Source organism: Mustela nigripes, chromosome 16, assembly GCF_022355385.1.
Source record: "Mustela nigripes isolate SB6536 chromosome 16, MUSNIG.SB6536, whole genome shotgun sequence".
In the NCBI taxonomy this organism is placed as follows: Eukaryota; Metazoa; Chordata; class Mammalia; order Carnivora; family Mustelidae; genus Mustela; species Mustela nigripes.
In genome coordinates, this window is record NC_081572.1 from 42,789,702 (window position 1) to 42,809,885 (window position 20,184).

General features: G+C 38.6%; 1 protein-coding gene across 3 annotated transcripts in view; it reads right to left on the reverse strand.

Moving 5' to 3' along the window:
- Positions 1 to 20,184, reverse strand: part of SSH2 (slingshot protein phosphatase 2) — a 251,232-nt gene that overhangs the window by 84,372 nt on the left and 146,676 nt on the right. Inside the window, exon 1 of one of the 3 annotated variants that reach the window (XM_059380664.1) lies at positions 18,164 to 18,478. The exons of the other annotated variants lie outside the window; for them this stretch is intronic. Coding sequence (XP_059236647.1) covers positions 18,164 to 18,291 — 128 coding nt within the window. The 5' untranslated portion in view covers positions 18,292 to 18,478. Of the gene's footprint in view, positions 1 to 18,163; positions 18,479 to 20,184 lie in introns of those variants that run through there. 3 annotated transcript variants of the gene reach the window in all.

Consider the following 20,184-nt stretch of genomic DNA (forward strand, 5'->3'; position numbering starts at 1 on the left):
TGTTCTCCTTGAATAAAATAAATGTGCACTCATATACAAACCCACTTCTGCATATGATTTTACTGTATCAATGAATTTCTAGTTTAAAACTCTGGATTAAAAAAAACCTGGTAATTGACCTAAAGAAACCATGGGCAGCTGGGAATTAATAGCCTCCCCACTACCACCACCTCTTAGTAGATAAAAACTCAGCTTTAACAAGAGGCAAACACTGAATGATGCTTGGATTTAACTTTGAAACCAAAGGAAACACACATGAATAGATAAAGTTTGGGACTTTCAAAGGGGCTTTTTTTTTTTTTTTTTAAATTAACACATAATGCATTATTTGCCCCAGGGGTACAGGTCTGTGAATCATCAGGCTTACACATTTCACAGCACTCACCATAGCACATACCACCCCCGCAATGTCCATAACCAAACCACCCTATCTCTATCCCCCCACCCCCCAGCAACCCTCAGTTTGTTTTGTGATATTAAGAGTCTCTTATGGTTTGTTTCCCTCCTGATCCCATCTTGTTTCATTTTTCCCTTCCCTAACCCCCAACCCCCCTGCCCTGCCTCTCAATTTCCTCATATCAGAGAGATCATATGATAATTATATTTCTCTGATCGACTTATTTTGCTCAGCGTAATACCCTCTAGTTCCGTCCATGTCATTGCAAACGGCAAGATTTCATTTCTTTTGATGGCTGCATAGTATTCCATTTTTTATATATACACCACATCTTCTTTATCCATTCATCTGTTGATGGACATCTAGGTTCTTTCCATAGTCTGGCTATTACGGGCACTGCTGCTATAAACATTTGGGTGCATATGCCCCTTCGGATCCTTACATTTCTATCTTTAGGGTAAATATGCAGTAGTGTGATTGCTGGGTCATAGGGTAGCTATATTTTCAACTTTTCGAGGAACCACCATGTCAAAGGGGCTTCTAAAAAATATTTTTATTTATTTATTTATTTGATGGAGAGAGACATCACAAGTAGGCAGAGAGGTAGGCAGAGGGTGGGGGGAAGCAAGCTCCCTGCTGAGCAGAGAGCCCCACGTGGGGCTTGATCCCAGGACCCTGAGATTATGACTTGAGCCAAAGGCAGAGGCTCAATCCACTGAGCCACCCGGGTGCCCGTCAAAGGGGCTTTTTAATTAATACTTTGGACTCTATCATGTTATAGCACACAACAGGCAAATCCTATGAGAAGATCCTCCACCTGTCCCATTATGTTGCCCACTTCTCTCTACAATAAACATTTCTGAAAATCCCTCTACAATAAACATGTTTAATACAAATATCCCCAAGGAGTAGGTGAAAATTCAGGTACTGAAGCTCTATAGTACTGGGTATAACAGAATTTCGGTAAAATAGAGAATTTTGGACAAGATTTTGAAATTCATTACATTAAAGCAGACCAGCAAATGAGATTTTACATTTCCTAAACCTGATGGATACTCCAGAAATGTTAACAGCTGTACAGAGCATGCGATGTGGTGTACATGCCATTACAGTACTTATTTTCTAGGAGTGTGAGCAGTCTAAGATCACTAACACATTAAACATTGCTTTATATGGTAAGTGATTCATCACTTACGAAATGACTAGGTTTAGAGCTTTATTCATTTTATGATTTTATAATCTATGCTACATAGGAAAGGAGATTAAATGCAAAGTGTAACTGTTACTATAAAGGTTAATGTTTATTACAGTTAACAATCCTCACCTATTGCCAGTATGTCCATAGATGCAGTGGGGATTTTTTAGGCTATTTTTTTGTACCTAGAAATTGATTTATACATTTCCACCAAATAGCCACACTTTAGTTTGTGGCTCAAACAACAATTTATTAGGTTCCTGACCATTTTTTCTTAAATGGCACTGCCTACTCCCAGTTTATTTTTCATCTTTTTGTCTCGCTTTATGTTCTCTCTATTTACAGCCATACCATCGGCTGATTACTTATAACATTTATTTACATGATAGAATGTAAATTCTAAGAGCTGAGACTTGGTCTTTTTGGATCACTGATGCATTTCCAGTGCCTAAAATATTGTAGGTGATCAATACATGAATGAATAGATATTTACTAAGTAGAGGTTTAAAATTAATTAGAGCCAAACATAGCTCAGTAAAAAAGCATGGGATATAAAGTAACAGGATTTGGATTTCAGTCACTGCTCTTGAACTTAATAGTTATAGAACCTTGAACAAGTCATTTAATCTCTTTGGACCTCAATCTCCTTCCTTCAAAATGATGCTAAAATATTAATACACAGGGTTACTGCAAGGATTATAGAAAATAACATAAGTAAAAACTTGTTGCAAATATTCATAATTACATCCCAGGAGTTATTCTTGCGAAACTGGCAGAGAATTCTGTAAAACAGATCAATCCTGAGAAAGCAAGTTATCTCAAGTTACCTTATCCTTGGTCTTGGAGGATTGCAGATGCAGAAGTTAGGAGAAAGCATAGCATTAGAAAAGATGGACTTGAGCTTCACTTTACAGCTGGTTGACCTTGAGAAAATTCCTTAACCTCTCTGAGGCTTAATTTTCTTATCTGTAAAATGAGGGGCAGGGACACCTGGGTGGTTCAGTGGGTTAAGCTTTTGCCTCCAGCTCAGGCCATGATCCCAGGGTCCTGGAAGAGAGCCCCACATAGGGCTCTCTGCTCAGCAGGGAGCCTGCTTCCATACTCTCTCTCTGCCTGCCTCTCTGCCTACTTGTGATCTCTGTCTGTCAAATAAATAAATAAAATCTTTAAAAAAAAATAAAGTAAAATGAGGGGCAAATACTACCTCAAAAGTGTAGTTGTTTGATTCAAATGTTACATTAATTGTGAAAGCACTCTAAAAATAAAATGCACAGTATGTTTTTATTGAAATCAATTAATTGTCATTCCTTAAAGAAAATCCTAATCTTGTTTGTTCCTCTAGTCAACGAGAAGGTAATATTACTCAAGAATGTTCTCACAAAGACTACAGACCATATACATACTTCCAATTCTTGCTGCAGGTTGTCCAACTTTGGTGAGAGGACAGAACACAACAGAAAATGATAGAATGGGAAGATATGGAATGGGAAAAGAAAACAGAGGTTCAGAAAGACACTGAATAAGTAGAAAGTTCTCGTCAACTTCAGGTCTATTTAATTTCACATCCCACAGGAAGGGCCAGCTTCATGGATGTGTGATCTGTGCAGATGCACAGGGTGGCTACTTGGAAAGGCCCTATACTTGGTTGAATGCTCTGTTACTGCGGTCTTCAAAATCTTAATTCTTTCTGACATTTCTGTTCTGCACCAGGCCCTGAAAATTACTTAGCTGGTCTTGCTCACAGTTTTTCCACTAGACTAGAGGGCAAGTTTATAGTCTCAATGACTGTGTGTATAGGAGCCCCTGTTAACTTAAAGGACAGTCACTAAAAAGGAGACCTTTAAACAGGCTGGTGGATCACACATTTGTAATACTTGAATTTTGAAGTGAGCAAAATATTTCTTAAAAGCCAATTTAATTAAATGCATTAGCCCTGGGGCGCCTGGGTGGCTCAGCTGGTTGAGCACCTGGCTCTTGATTTTCTGTTCAGGTCAGGATCGAGGGATCGAGGGATGGAGCCCTGCCATGGGCTTGGTGCTCATCAGTGCTCATCCGGAAGTCAGCTGGAGAGTCCCTCTCTCTCCATCTTTCTCTTCTCACCCCGCCCCCCAATCATGCATGTGAGCAAGCATGCGCATGTGTGCATCTCTCAAATAAATAAAATCTTTGAAAAAAAAAAAAAAAAAGAAGCATTAGTCCCTATTACTCCAATTAGAAATCCAAATGACACGTGCCTTTCTTCTATCTTTGTGATCATAATAGTGGGCCAAAAGGTGATGTTAGTAAATGAAATACCAGAATCTAATTTAACTGACTTTCCATTCTGAAGCCCAATGAAAGATCCTATGATCGTGGATTATCTTTGGTTTTGATTTGATATCTGCTGTCTCACAGTAAGCAAAGTGACATCGCCACCGAAATCATCTCTGGAGTAAAATCCCTAACACAACCCAATTCAATTAAATCACACCCTTTAAATAACGTTGTTTATTTCTGCTCCTGCTGACTGCTCCTGCTGACCACCTGCTGGTGGTTTTTCTTTGACTGAAGTGCTGATGAGCAGAAGATTTCCCAGGCCCCAATTCAGTTTTTGGTATCTGCTAGCCCAAAACATGCCTTTTCCCCTGAAATCCAGACTGAGTCTCTACGAGTCCATTTTGACCTTTCGACTCCTTATCAGTCACCTTGGGTCTCTGACAGTGGTAGGACAGGCCAACCCACAGAGGTCCACTCTCCATGAACAAAAGCTGGCTATGTAAAAGAGATGAGCTGCGGGCAGAGATACAATCTGAAGAGAAGGTACTGAAGTCACCCTCTGTGTTCTAGCAGCATGTCCAGGACTGCTGCCACTACAAAAAGTGAAACTTCACCTAAAAGCATTCTTATCTCCCGGTGATTAAAACATACACCTTCATTAAGGAAGCAGCTGGATTTCAGATAGTGACAGGCAACCACCACTACTGAAACCAGTGTGCAACTGGGATCTGCACTCCAACACTCCCTTCTCCTTCCCATCTTTCTTCTTTTTAAGTCGGCCAGAGGACCACTCTGGTTACTGTTTAGACCTGCCAGTGACTAACATTTCAAAATAAGATGCTTTAAGAGCTTTAGGAAATACACACACCCTTCTCCCTTCTCTAATACTCAATACTCATATAGTCTCAAAGATGGAAACTTGTTTCAAGAATTTAACAACACATTCCCCGAAAAAGTTAACCTCCTCAACTTGGAGAAATATACCCACTCCTTCCTATAGTTCAGACCAGGAAACGCTAACTTCATTAGTTAGAACCATTAACAAACTAATGTATTTGATCATCTTTTTAAATTTCACTATCCTTAGTTAAGATGGTTCTATGGGAAAACTCAATGCTGCCTAACATTTCCTAAACAGAAAACCACAAAATATTGCTCAAGATCTGAATTAATTTGCTGCAGGACCCTAGGGTAAGTCTGTTTATTTACCTTTTGGGTCTAAAATTCTCGAAGTCAAAAAATGGTGATGATTTTAGAATAAAATGAAAAAGTGGGATGTAAGCAAATTCATAAACACTACGGATATATTAAACAACATCTCAAAATGTAGCTTAACTTATCAATATTATTTCATCTATTAGTTTTACTCAAATAGTTCACAAATTAAAGAAATTTCCATTAGTGCATAGGTATTAGTTTCCTGATAGGAAAAGACATGTGAGGATCAATTTTTCTGGCTCTCCAAGCAGTTCAGATGAATTAAAGAATAAAACTGTATTTACCTTGATTTTACTTTGTATCATTTCAGGAGTGCTATGAAAATGAATTACTAAAATTGCTGGTGGGATTGAGACTGGTACATTTTTAGTGAACAAACTAGCAATCTATCAAAAGCCCCAGAATTAGGTATACCCTTTGGCCTAGCAATCCCAGAGTTGAGCTTTAGAGTATTTCTTTTATGTACATGTGCAAAGATTTAGGCACAGGATCTTCATTCACTGAGGTTTTTGTTTATAACTGTGAAAAACTGGACATAGTCAAAATGTGCAACAATACAACAGAATGTGAAGTTTTATGGAACACAAACAACTCTTAAAAAGGATATGAAAGAAATGCGTTTGAGGACAATGGCAGGATGTTTGCAATATGCTAAGTGAAAAAATTAGATTACCAAGCAGTAGATAGAGGACAGTCCCATTTTTAAAATTTTGTATATATACATATACAGAAAAAGCCTAGATCATGTTAATAGTAAATACCTTTGGGAGATAAGAATGAGAATAACGCTTTTTGTTGGGAAAAGGAGTGCCTCGGTATTTTGTTTTTTTTCTATAATAAATGTGCCCCATCTGCAAATATTGAAAAATAACCAATTCTTTTTGTTCGGTTTTAAATTATCAGTAAGACAACTCATATTAAAAAAAAAATCACTGGGATGCCTGGGTGGCTCAGTGGGTTAAAGCCTCTGCCTTCGGCTCAGGTCATGATCCCAGGGTCCTGGGATCTAGCCCCGCATTGGGCTCTTAGCTCAGTGGGGAGCCTGTTTCTTCCTTTCTCTCTCCCCCTGCCTCCCTCTCTGCCTGCTTGCGATCTCTGTCTGTCAAATAAATTTAAAAAAAAAATTAAAAAAAAAACCACTCACCTAGGACAAGTTTGCTTTAAAATTGAGTGGGTGGTAAAGGGTGAGATATTAACAACTTTAATGTGTATCAGGTAGCTAAGTTTTTAAAGCAAAAGGGATTTTCCATTTGGAAATTTTCCACAAAGTGATTTGTAAGAGTGCCATAAAGAACAGCACTGGTATTCAATATTTGTTAATTTTGATTTTAAATGGGGAAGAGACTAGATGTTACTTACTTTTTTTAAAGCATAATAAACATCTTGGGACATTAACATTTTCTGACAAACAGGGCATACGGTCTTGTTGAGAACTTCTTCAGGCATCAGAATGGCAACAAAACAGAGTTCCAGTAGTGTGGGAATTGTTACTTGAGACTGAGCGCAGAAGAGCCACAGAAGTGAACAAGCCCCAACTCACGGATAGGACTGAAGTGGGTTCTCAACAGATATACTCAAGTACTTCCAAGGAGGCAATAAAAAAGTATGATTAAAACAACAATGGCTTTTCATTTTCAGTTAAGAGAGATGATAACTAGCCAGTCTACAATCTTTAGTTTTTCTTTATTATTTTTTTAATTTTGAAAAAAAATTACTCTGGGTTTAAATGTATTTACTTGGATTCACTAAGTGGACATAAACGTGCAGTTTCTCTTACATGCTCTCAGTCTGCCATCTTCTCTCAGTGCACTAGAGTATAAGGAACAATGTGCAAAAGTTTTAGTACTTTGTTGCAGCTACTCTTCTTTGAATCAATATCAGTAAACTATCATTTGGGCTTAGTGTGACATAGCATTTATATAGTTCTTGATCTTTATTAATTGATGTATAATTGTAGCCTTACTATGTGTGTAAAAGATCCAGGTCCACTTGCATGGTTTCCATGCGTGCTGGAGTTCGAAACTAAGGACCTGTCCAGTGCTTATAGAATGCTAAATAAGTTAAGCCGTTAATAGGCAACCAGACCATTAAACGGGTAACCAAGCCAATAAGAACAAGGACAAATAGTAATCAGCACACTCCACCCGTCAGAGCTCACCCCACTGTAAATATTACAAGCTCTCTGTGCCATGGGAACCACGTTGCCTACCACATGATGCTGACGTAATAATATCTAGAGCTAAAAGCACCCGGAGGAAGCAGAGAAGGAGGTTTTTGCTTTGAATTACTTGAATATGCTTTTTTCTTTTCTTTCTCTCTCTCTCTTTTTTAAACCATAAACCCACTAACAGATAGTTTAATGATTTCTATTCTTATGCTGCCTGTGGGGATTTCACACTGTGCTCCCAGCCACTGGTACTGACTCATTAACAATGCTGTAAAATTGGCAGCCTCCCTGAATAAAGTCTGCAAATGTTAGTTACTGCACTGTGTACTCAGTGGGTACTTGATAAAACTTGATAAATTCTGCCCATGATATATAGAAATATGCTCACAGCAATACCCTAGAGAACACAAAAGCCTTTCTGGATTCTCCTTTTTACTGCAAATGATTAATAGTCTCTCATTGAAATTTAACTATTGGTAATACGGCCATAACATCTGCCACAACTGTCTTCCTTTTCTCTCACCACTCAAGTACCCTTTATCTCTGTTTATACAAATCAAGACATTTAAGACAGGGAGAAATAAAGGTCAGAGTCACAGCTCAAATCCTGCTTCTGTAATGCCTTACTAATTGGCTCATTTACAATACCTTTCTGTCCTTTGAATACTTAAGCACTGTTTGCACCAGTCATCTGGCACTTAGCATGTACTAAATTGTTTTCTTATTTATCCTTTTATTGACCTGTCTTATATCTTCAACAGACTGAGCATCCTGACTACAAGAACACAAGAATGTCTATGTTTCTTTGAATCTCCCCACCCTTTGCCCAGAATATGTGCAATTATGCAAATGATAGAATTTTACCATCAGGCTGGCTTACCAGGCTATATTCTCATTCCTTCCCCTATATTTTAGCTTATGGCAAAAGAGCAAAAATATTAGCTACCATTTACCAAGTGCTTTAGCAGTACTTTACAAATATCACATTTAATCCAAACAGGTATTCTAAGTTCCCCTTTATTAATGAGGAAACACAGCTCATAGGTGGTGAAACTCTGAATGGGACTAAGGTCTATTTCTTTGCTCTCTTTCTTTTCCTTTTTTTAAAGCTTTTATTTGTTTATTTGACAAGCAGGTGGAGTGTCAGGCAGAGGGAGAGGGAGAAGCAGACTTCCTGCTAAGCAGGGAACCAGATGTGGGACCCGATCCCACCTCTGTGATGCTCGTCCATCGCCAGTAAAATTTCACATCCCCTATAGAAGCTGCAACTTTTCAAACTACAGCTCCCCACAAAAAGTAATAGAAAATTAAAAATGAACAATAATAGAAAATGAAAATATTTTGGTGCTTATGGAAACTGGGTATATTAACCTTAGGAGAAATATAGTACAAGTGACTGTTCCTTCAACAAAATGGGTTTGAACTGCATGAGTTTACTTATATGTAGATTTTTTTCATGAAAATATTGGAAAATACTTTGGAAATCTGTAACAATATGAAGAAATTCACAAATGAATCATGTGCATAGAAAAAGTCAGAAATCATTATAAGGATATAGTATAAAGGGGCGCCTGGGTGACTCAGTGGGTTAAAGCCTCTGCCTTCGGCTCAGGTCATGATCCCAGGATCCTGGGATCGAGCCCCACATCAGGCTCTCTGCTCTGCAGGGAGCCTGCTAACTCCTCTCTCTCTCTCTCTCTGCTGTCTCTCTGCCTACTTGTGATCTCTGTCTGTCAAATAAATAAATAAAATCTTAAAAAAAAAAAAAAAAAGGATATAGTATAAGGGCTCCTGGGTGGCTTAGATGGTTAAGCATCTGCCTTCCGCTCAGGTCATGATCTCAGGGTCCTGGGATCGAGCTCCATGTCAGGCTCCCTGCTCAGCCGGACATCTGTTTCTCCCTCTGCCCTCTGCGCTCTCTCTCTCTCACTCTCTCTCTGTTTCTCAAGTAAATAAATAAAATCTTAAAAAAAAAAAAAAAAGACTATAGTATATAATACATATACAAAATAGATGTTAATTGGCTGTTTATGTTATAAGTAAGGCTTCTGGTCGATAGCAGACTATTAGTTAAATTCTGAGGAAGTTAAAAATTATGCAGATTTTCTATGCATGGTGGGGGTGGGGGGTTGTGTGGGTACGAGTCAAGGCTCCTGACCCCTGCCTCATCAGGGGTCAACTGTAATTCTAAGTCTTCCACATCTAAAAACTATTACAACTTAAAAAACCACAACACTCTAAAATAGGCTAACACAAAAGTTTCTCTTTATTTGAGAGTAATTCAAGCTTCTGGATTCTGTTGCCTTTTTTTTTAAAGATTTTGTTTATTTATTTATTTGACAGACAGAGATCACAAGTAGGCAGAGAGGCAGGCAGAGAGAGAGGAGGAAGCAGGCTCCCTGCTGAGCAGAGAGCCCGATGTGGGGCTTGATCCCAGGACTCTGGGATCATGACCTGAGCCGAAGGCAGAGAGGCTTTAACCCACTGAGCCACCCAGGCGCCCCGGATTCTGTTGCTTTAACAGACATAACTAATGCCAAAACCCTCAGGGTACTAAAAGAGGGATCACACCCCTCTAAAAACAGATTAATGCAGAAAAGAAGAGTTGCTCAATTTGTACAAATCTGCCAAAAAGGAAGTAAGCCCAAATTTGCCCTTTGGTGTGCAACACAGGCCATCTATTTATAAATCATTTGCTACATCCTTTCCAAATCACAGGAACTCCTAAAAGGCCTTGATGTTCTTAGCACATTTCTTCAGGTTAAACCTAATTATATTAGTGGCAGCAACATCCTGCATCATTCAACAATGCAAAGCTAACTTTAGCCCTATCTTAAAGTAGTTAGGATACCAATTATTTTTCTTTCACCTTAGAAATTCAGAAACATGTGATAGCATCTACACCACTGTTCTTTAGCCCCAAGGCAGTTTAACATATGGTAATTAAGAGGACTCACATTTACGGGAGACACCCAAGAAGAGATGTGAGCAACATGATATGAAGAGTTTGGACCCCTCTATTACTCCAAGGTCCAACCAACAGCTCTTGGAAACAGAGAACGAAAACATCCTTAATTATTTAGCTTTGGGCAGTGGTTTCTCAGTACTCGTCTAAAGAAATTGCTCAATTTTAGGAGTGAGTACACATAAGCACACAAGCTAAAATGTAGTAATTTAAGGGGAAAAAAATCCACTCTAGGTTAATCAAAAAGAAATTCTGACGTGAAGATATCACAACTTCACCATTCCTGTTCATCTTCATTGTGCAGATTTACTCTTCAGTTAACTTGGTTAAACATCGTTCCAATAAGGCCAAAGTTGAGAGTTCTTCTTTTTCCTCCTTGGCTCCAAGCCAATTACTGCTCTGACTCCAAACAAATACAAGTGTGGATAAAAACCACATAAAGTTATCACCAATAATGAAAATATAATGTACCTTTATACTCTGGCAACAGATCATTAACATTCTCTTCATATTTGAAGGCCCTAACACCTACAAGATTCACTGATATAAACTTATTTGATCATCTTTTAAAAGACATTCTACTTTTTTTTTTTTTTTAAGGTTTTATTTATTTATTTGTAAGAGAGAGAGAGAGTGAGAGCGAGCACAGGCAGACAGAGTGGAAGGCAGAGTCAGAGGGAGAAGCAGGCTCCCTGCGGAGCAAGTAGCCCGATGTGGGACTCGATCCCAGGACGCTGGGATCATGACCTGAGCCGAAGGCAGCTGCTTAACCAACTGAGCCACCCAGGCGTCCCAAAGACATTCTACTTTTTAAGGCTATTTCCTCTATGTAAGGATCAGATAACTACAGAAACAATATTAATTTAAAATTAAATTCTTTAATTTAAATTAATTTCTTTAATTAAATTAAATTTTAAATTAATTTTAAATTTTTAATTAAATTAAATTTTAAATTTAATTTTAAACACCTCATTAGGTGTTTATTTTTCTTTAATTTTAAATTAAATTCTCTTTTAAATATTAGTATTAGTCTCCTTACCCATCAAAGAGAAGACCTTAAATCATAAATAAATGCCTGCTTTCAATTATGTTTGCCCATTTCGGTAAAGGACAAGATCTAGATTTAAAAAGTATCATGGATAATAATTACACTTATTCAATGGGAACAGACATTTAAAAATTTGAAAGGCAAAGGAAAAAAATGTATAAAATTGTAACACTGGGGGTAGGACCTCTTGGTTCCAGGCTTTTAAAACACATATTCTGCTAAAGAACTGTCTCAGATCTAGAAAAACATGGAAGGCTACACCTAAATTATTCTACAAATCAAACATAAGTTGGAGTAAGATTCAACAAATACTCAAAAGCAAAAATCTTAAATAATAGTACACCAGGGGCACCTGGGTGGTTCAGTTGTTAAGCATCTGCCTTTGGCTCAAGTCATGATCCTAGGGTCCTGGGATCAAGCCCCACATTGAGGGTCCCTGCTCCGAGGGACGCTGCTTTTCCTTTTCCACTCTCCCTGCCTAGGTTCCCTCTCTTGCTGTGTCTGTCTCAGTCAAATAAATAAATAAAATCTAAATAAATAAATAAATAAATAAATAATAAATAGTACACCAGATCCAGCAATCCGTTAACAGGTAACACAAACCGTGTGTAAGGATGATTTAAAGTTAAATCATTCCAATAGATGCCCCAAAAGCATTTAATGTAATTTAATAACTATGCATAAAAATGTTTGATTGGGTATACACTTGACCCTTGAACAGTGTAGGGGTCAGGGGAACCAAGCCCCTAGGAAGTAAAAAATCTGCAAATAACTTCTGACTCTTCAAAAACTTAGGAGTCTACTATTGACCAGAATTCTGCCTTACGAATAACAAACAGTTGATAATACATATATTTTTTAAAGATTTTATGTATTTATTTGAGAGTGAGAGAATGCACAAGGGGACAGAGGGGCAGAGGAAGAACCAGATGCCCCATTGAGCAGGGAGCCCCACGTAGGGCTCTATCCCACACCCCAGGATCACCACCTGAGCCGAAGGCTGACACTTAACCAAGGAAGCTACCCAGATGCCCCAATACATATTTTGTACATGTATTATACTGTATTCTTACAATAAAGTAATCTAGAAAAGAAATTATTAAGAAAATCTTAAGGGAGAGAAAATACATTTGAAGTACTGATTATTAGGAAAAAAAAACCCATTTATAAGTGGACCCACATAGATAAAACCCATGTCGTTCAAGGGTCAACTACAGTAGGAAATGTTGTCTGCTTGCTAAATGGTCTATGCCAGAACCTACAGCACACAATACACCTATTTACAAAACATAAAAAACATTCCTTGTACAATGGAAAACAAGGTAAGACCATAAGTATTGGCACTACTTAACATTACATTAGACCCCAGCCAAAGCAATGAGTTTATAAACATTCAGGCAAAACTCATTTACAGATGACATAATCATCTATCCAAAAAAGTGAAGAAAATCAATTTAAAAATCTCCCGGATATTAGGATCATGCAAGAGTTCAGCAAGGTGGTCTGATACAAAAGCAAATATAAAAAGAAATAGGGGCACCTTGGTGGCTCAGGGTCCCAGGATTTTATTACATAAAAATTAAAAACTTTTACAACAAGGTGCAAAGTTAAAAGATACACAATAAGCTGGCAGAAAGTATTTTTGCCATATATTCAGGACATACAGAGTACACAAAAAAGAAACGAATACCAACAGAAAAAAAATGGTCCTAAGTACAAACATATAAATAAGAAAATGAAAAAGACTAATAAAAAATATAAAATATACTTAAACCTTGTAAATAGAGAAATATTTAAGAGCAGAGGTCCCGGAGTCAGACTGCTTGTGCTTGCATCCTGGTTGTATTATCTTAGACAAGTTACTCAACCTCTCTGTGCCTCCCATCTGTAACTGAGTGTATCTAACTCATAAGAAGAAAGAATTAGACAATATGAACAGTATTCAAAATAATGCCTGGTACACAGTAAGAGTTTAATAAAAAATTGCTATTTAATATTATTATTAATATTATAGGGTTGGCGAAGGTATATTCTTACAGCTGTTAAGAGCAAATTGGCAAAGCCTTTTTAGAAGGCAGTTTGCAGTATGCATCAAATTTTTAATATATACATACCATCAGACCCAGAAATTCCACTGCTAGAAATTTATCTAAAGAAATGTTCCCATATGTATACGAAGATATCAGCACAGTGTAGAACTGCAGAAGCTCTGTATGTGGAGACAGGAAATGCTGGTTCTAGTTTCAGTTCTACCAATAACAAATCATAACTGCTATGCAAAAAATCACTTCACCATTTCAATTTTGTTAGTTTATTACTCCACAAAATGTGGGATGATGACTTGCCCAATCTGCCTCAGAGGAATACTTTAAGGATGTGGTTCTCAAAGTATAGTTAGTTCCTGGACCAGCATCATCTAGGAATTTGTTAGAAATGCAAATTATCCATCCCACCGAAGACCTACTGAATCAGAAACTCTGGGGGTATGGGCAGCAATCTGTGGTTTTTTTGTTTTTGTTTTTTTGGGTTTTTTTTGGGGGGGGTGGTGGTGGAGAGGAGCAGAGGAAGAGTAAGAGAGAGAATCTTAAGCAAGGTCCAGGCCCAGGCGCACATAGGGCTTGAACTCACCACTCTGAGAACATGACCTGAGCAGAAATCAAGAATCAGATGGTTAACCGACCAAGCTACCCAGGTGCCCAGGCAGCAATTTGTGTTTTAATAAGTTGTCTACGTGACTCTAATACAAGCTTAAGTTCAGAAATGAGCACTTATGAAGTCACTTGAATAACTACAGAGCAGAATGGAAAGAGTACTAGTAATAATACTACTTGACACAAAATTAAAATAGTTTCCACCTTTCAGTTTTACAAAAAGTTATGTTTTGGTTAATCATCTGGATATGTTCCTGGTGCTAAGCTTGAGCTTTAAAAAGCCTTGATATGAATCTAGGAAATCAAGCTCTTATATGAAATCCAGTAATAAATACAAGTATTTTAGGTCAAGGATAAAAAGTTCAACGTAACCTGTTTAACGAATCAAGCAATGGCCCAAGCACTTATTCTAAGATTTCTGATCAGAGGTTGTCATAATGGGAACACTGTTTTAATGTTAGCCTATGCCAGCATTTTATCTAATAATTCTTGATCTTTCTTTGAACTTTGTAGGACACAAAAATAGCCACCTATTTGATAAGCTGCTTGGCATATACCAATCACTAGAAGGCCCCTTGCTTAGCGGCCATTTCTCAGGGACTGAATGCTGGCTCTCTAAAAACAAGACAGGCTGTCACATTTTTCAGAAATTCTGATTTCTATTTTATTAGAAAGTATGTGTATATATTCTTAAAGGGTATGGAACTTTTCATGATTATTTGAGTAGTCTGATCTAAGACCCCTGAAATTTGTTTACATGATGCTCTGGGCTGGTCGCATATTTTTTTCTAGTAGGACTTAAATTTATGACAGTAACTATTCTTAGTTTCTGGAGTGACTTTAATCACTTCTTAATGTCCTTCATTGATACTTCAAAATTAACTCCATATTTGGTGAGTCTTATGCAATGAGAAAGAGAGTCCATAATCTAATAATGATGATATAATCTCCAATAAAATACAGGAACACCCCGCTATTCTCTAATTTCATCTATATATAAAGCAGTTGAAAGTCCAGAAATTAGAGTGAGACTGTGAAATCACCAAATAGGTGTCTAAACACCACATTCTAAAGGTCATGAACTTTCTCCAAAGGAGAGCCCCCTAGAATCTTACTCTACTACTCCAGCCTTTTTCCTTTGACAGAGATCTCATAGGATTTGTTACTTGGTTTCTAAACCCACAGCAAATATGAGGTAGCAAATGAGAATAAAATAAGTTCTTATGAGTGGGTTCTCAGCAGTGACAAGAGAAACATCTGGTTAAGACTAGTCATGTGTCAAGGTACCCCCTTCTGCAAACATCCACTTAAATTTTTTTTTGAGTCAGTCTTCACTTAGGATCCAAAATCTTAAATCTTTTAGTTGCTCCCACCAGTTGCTGCTATTTATATATCTGGCATGACAGGGATATGCTCACACCAGTTGAGCTTTACAGTAGCAAGCCTTAGAAATAATACTTCCTTTTAGGAAAGAGATTAACTTTTTATAAGATTGCCTTACTTTCAGAATCTTGTTTTAAAAATATATTTATCTGCATAACATTTTCAAACAATCTCAAGGTGTTTACTGACTTCCTAAAGCCAATCCATAAAACTATGGGTGACCATGGACCCTAAATTAAAAACTTTTGCATTATGTACCCCAAATGCATGTTTTAACAAAATTTTTGGTTTTATTTTTATCAGAATTATCCCTAAAGGTTTTTAAATAATGATGAACTCAGTGACACTATAAATGCAAAATAAAAATGATGGCTAACTTAATATTAATGGATACATTTTAGAAGTGAAATTTGGATATTAAGTCTCTTAAGAAAAAAATAAGTGGCAAAAGACAAAAACGAAGGAGAAATAGTTTGCAAATTCTTTAAAAGATTGTCTACCTTAGCAAATCTTAGTGTAGCAAATACGGTTTTCACTAAGTGAAAATGTCAGCAGTTAAGGGCATTTCCTAAGATTAAGTCTCAAAAGTGGCCTTGCAACTACTAAGAATATAATTTTTACAGTGGTTGAGAGCACCAGTTTGGGAAAGAGATCTGGATTTTCTAAGGAGAGTTTTGTCATTTACTAGCTATATGGCCATAAGCAATTACTTAACTTCTCTAAGTCTCAGTTTCATCATCTAAATAAACATAAAGTTGCTGTTATGATTAAATGAGACAATATACATTAAACTCTTTGCACGGTGACAAGCAGTCAACAAACGGAAGCTATTAGTTATTATTTAATTTCAGTTAACTCATTTTTTTGTGCAAGGATTTACAGTTTGCAAAGTGTTACTGGCACATATGATCTCTTATGATCCCCTAGGGTAGGAATCTCATTTTATAGTGAAAGAAACTGAAATCAAATGATTTACCCAAAGACAGTAATTAGTAGGTAAAGAAATTTGGGCTTAATTTGATTCTACTAGGAACTAAAATTCAAAATTCCTTTTCCTCCCAAAAGCTTAGAAGCTCTCTGCCTTTTAAATTGTTTAATCCTCTTTAAAATTGCAGTTAAATATACACAACATAAAATTTTCCATTTTAACCAATTTAAAGAGCCTTTAAATATAGTCACATCGTTGTGCCACCTTCATCACCATCCATCCTCAGAACTTTTTCTTCTTTCTGAAATGAAATTCAATCTATTAAACACAAACTTCTCATTTCCCCTCCCCCAACTCCTGGGTATTACTTGAGGTACCTCATATAAGGGGAATCACACAATATTAGTCCTTTGTCACTGATTTACTTCACTTAGAATAATGTCTTCAAAATTCATCCTTATTGTAGCATTTGTCAGGATTTCCTTCCTTTTTAAGGCTGACTAATAGTTGTATTACATATACTGTTTTATTGTACCCATTTATCTACTGATAGACATGGGGGTTGCTCCCACTATGTTTTTTTTTTTAGTTTATAAAGTTATTGTTAACACTATTATTTTGATATTGGTTATCCAGTTTCAGATTACTCCCTCCTTTCCTTCTCTTCTACTCCTTTTTTTTTTTTTAAAGAAAAAAAGTGCAAGTAAGTGACTGGTTTAATTCTGTAGAGTTTACATTCACAGGAATAAAACCACTTTTGTGTGGCTATTTTTTGTAGGAGCTCTACCATGAATCAACACAAAGGAAAAAAGCTGAAACAAGTGAATTTAATTTGATTTGGTGGAAGAGCAAACCATTAATTAAAACAATAAATCAGATGTAAGGTTATTTATAAATCACTTAACATGATAATCTTGGCACCTTTAATAAGAGATAATAGAAAGTTTCTGTTGTTGGACATTAAAAAAAAGTTTTTCAGGGTTGACCTGGGAAGGACCAAGAAGCGCTGCTTAAGTACTGGTAATCTGGGAAAACCTCAGTAGCGGACTCTCCAGGAGCCACTCGGGAGTGAGTACTAATACATTAAAAAGACCAAACTGCTGCTACCTAAAGTAACCCTAAACCACTCCACTGGTTTAAGGATGCAGCTTGAATAGATGGGAGTTCCTCTACTTTGCGCTTTATAACCGTGAGGCGAGATTAATCACAAGCTTCAGCACACACTTCTCAAAAATAGCTAAACCACAATGGAAGGGAAGGACAACAACTCCAAGAGACTTCAAAAACAGCGACGATTTAAAGATGCGTTGAATCTTCCACTTCCGTGAATGAAGGCGTGCAAGCAGACTTGTACTACAACAGGGGTAGACTAAAAGTAAAACAGCCGAACTACTGAAATCCAATTTTCTGAAATAATTCCAGACTACAACCAGCGGGAGTGAAGAATGGACAGACTTCCTTTGTGTTAGCGGCTTGCAACAGAAACCTACAGTCACACGCAAACTTATTTCAAACAACGACAAAAAAACCCCAAACAACAAACACGGGAGCTTGATCACACCAGGACCCGAATGGGAGTCCAAGCGTTTCCGGGCGGCGTTTCAGGAGCTACAGACGGCCCTCCACCCCTGAAGTCTCCAGCTCGACTGTCACTCGGTCACCACAGACAACTTCCCAGGGACGACTACACTTTCAGATTCCCTCAAAAAGTTTACCAGAAATTCTCGCAAATGGCTGTTCAATCCGCCCAACCCCCCGGGACACGTTCTGCCTCTAAGAATTACCCCACACCTCCACCCCACTATACCCCCGGACACTTCGAAACCGCTAAGCCCGCAGGGTGCGATTTCGTCCTCGCTTGTTTGCTTGCTCCCCAGGATGCTGGGGAAAGCGGCTGCTGAAAAGCAAACTTTCCCTGCTTTAGTGGAGGGCGGGAGGGCGCGCGGCGCACTCACAGTTGGTTGATGGCATTCTGCGAGATGACCGCGTTGGCGGAGAAGTAAGGGATCATGTCGGGGCCACCGAGGCTGCAGGTGCAGGCGGGGGACGCCTTCCTCTCGCGGGCCAACGTGCTCAGGGTCATGGAGCCAGCTCAAGGCGCCCAGCTCCACATCCTGGCCCCCGCCTGGCTCCGGCAAAAGACGCTCGCGCTGGGCTCCGTCGGGCCAGACGCGCGGGCAGCCCGGGCTCCCCGCGTCCAAACTGGGCCCTCCGGGTCGCGCGGAGGCAGTCGCCGCAGCCCTAAGGCTCGGCTTTGGAGTCTCCGAGCCTGGGCGCCGCCTGCAGCCTGCCCCAACCCGCGTCCGGGGCGGGGCGCTGCAGCGGGCCAGCCCAGAGGGCGGGGAGAGTCGCAGGAGCCCAAAGGGTCGGCCCTTTGGGTGCTCCGCCCTTAAGCTCAGGGCACCCACCAGATACTGCTACGTGCACCTCTGTTGTGGGGAAGGGTGGGCACCAAGACGTTTGCGTGAAGGACTGAAGCGAGCCTGGGGTGGGCAAAAAAGGCCAGCGTTTCTTGGGAATGTTTCCGTAAGAAAGGTCCTGCTTCTTGAACGACTCTACACATTGAAACCCCATTTTTCAAGTGTTCTTAAAACTTCCAAAGGCCGTTCATTCACAAATGTAACGAATACTTACCAACGGTTTTCAATGTACTAAGGCCAGAGAAATTCAGAGATAAGCTTTTTTTGTTTTGTTTTGTTTTGTTTTTATAAGAGAGGGGATGGGAGGAGAAGAATGAGAGAGAATCCCAAGCAAGCTCCGCCCCAGTGGGGAGCCGGATTCAGGGCTCATCTCACGACCCTGAGATCATGATCTGCTCCAAAATCAAGAGTGGGAGGCTTAACTCAAAGAGCCACCGACGGGGTCTCTGGTTTTGTTTTGTTTTTTGAAGCAAAACAGCTTAAGTTATGATGGGGAAAAATCCTATTTACATTGTCCATAACATCTACTGACCCTTGTAAATAAATTTATAAAGGACTTTCCCAACGATTCTCCAAACCAAGGATTCACAGCCTTAGCTACACATAGGAATCACTTGTGGGGATTTTAAACACCCTAATGCCTGGTTGCACCCCAGACCAATCAAATCAGAATCTCTTGAGTTTGAGATCTTAGACATCAATATTTTTCAAAGTTCCCTGGGTGACTGCAATGTACGGCCATGGTTGATTATTATTGTGCCAAACGATCTAGGAGAGAGAGACAGGCTAGAGAGTATATCCGCACTTTACAGATGTAGAAATAAATATCCAGGGTCCAGCCAGATGACCTCACTTGTAAGTGACATCACTAGATATGAACCCCAGTTTTATGACTTCTGTTTTAGGTGGGGCTTTTCCTACCAAGCCCTATACCCTGATACTTTCATGAGATTAAGCTTTATCATGTTCCTAACAACTCACTGAACAATGCCTTTCACCTGACCAGGAACTAGCTCTTCATAAAATCTTCAGAAAATCTCTTCTGTCTCTCCTGCATCCTATACAGTGGCTACAAAACGGGTAGGCATGCAGCAGGTACTCAGTAAAAGTCGGTTCCCTCATCTCTTGCCCTTCCAGTCTCATCAGACCAAAAATTTTTAGGCATGTGCATTTTATGGTTTTCTGAATACCTGACTAAATTATATATCAATAACTGTCTTTGGACCTAGAGCCAGAATTAGTAATAATTTTTAAAAATGACTTCACTATCCTATTATAAGACAAGAGACTAAAATTAGAAACAAGTCACTTTAAGACTCAACATATGTTAGAATCAAGAAGAAACAAGTCTTTGTTTTAGATAAATTTTCAGATCTCTTTTCCTTTTGGGAAATTTGGCAATTTTCTAAATACTAGAAAGGAAATAATCAATCTAAATTATACATTTAAAAAAAATTTTTTTTTAAAGATTTTATTTATTTGACAGAGAGAGATCACAAGTAGGCAGAGAGGCAGGCAGATAGAGAGTGAGAGAAGGAAGCAGGCTCCCTGCTCAG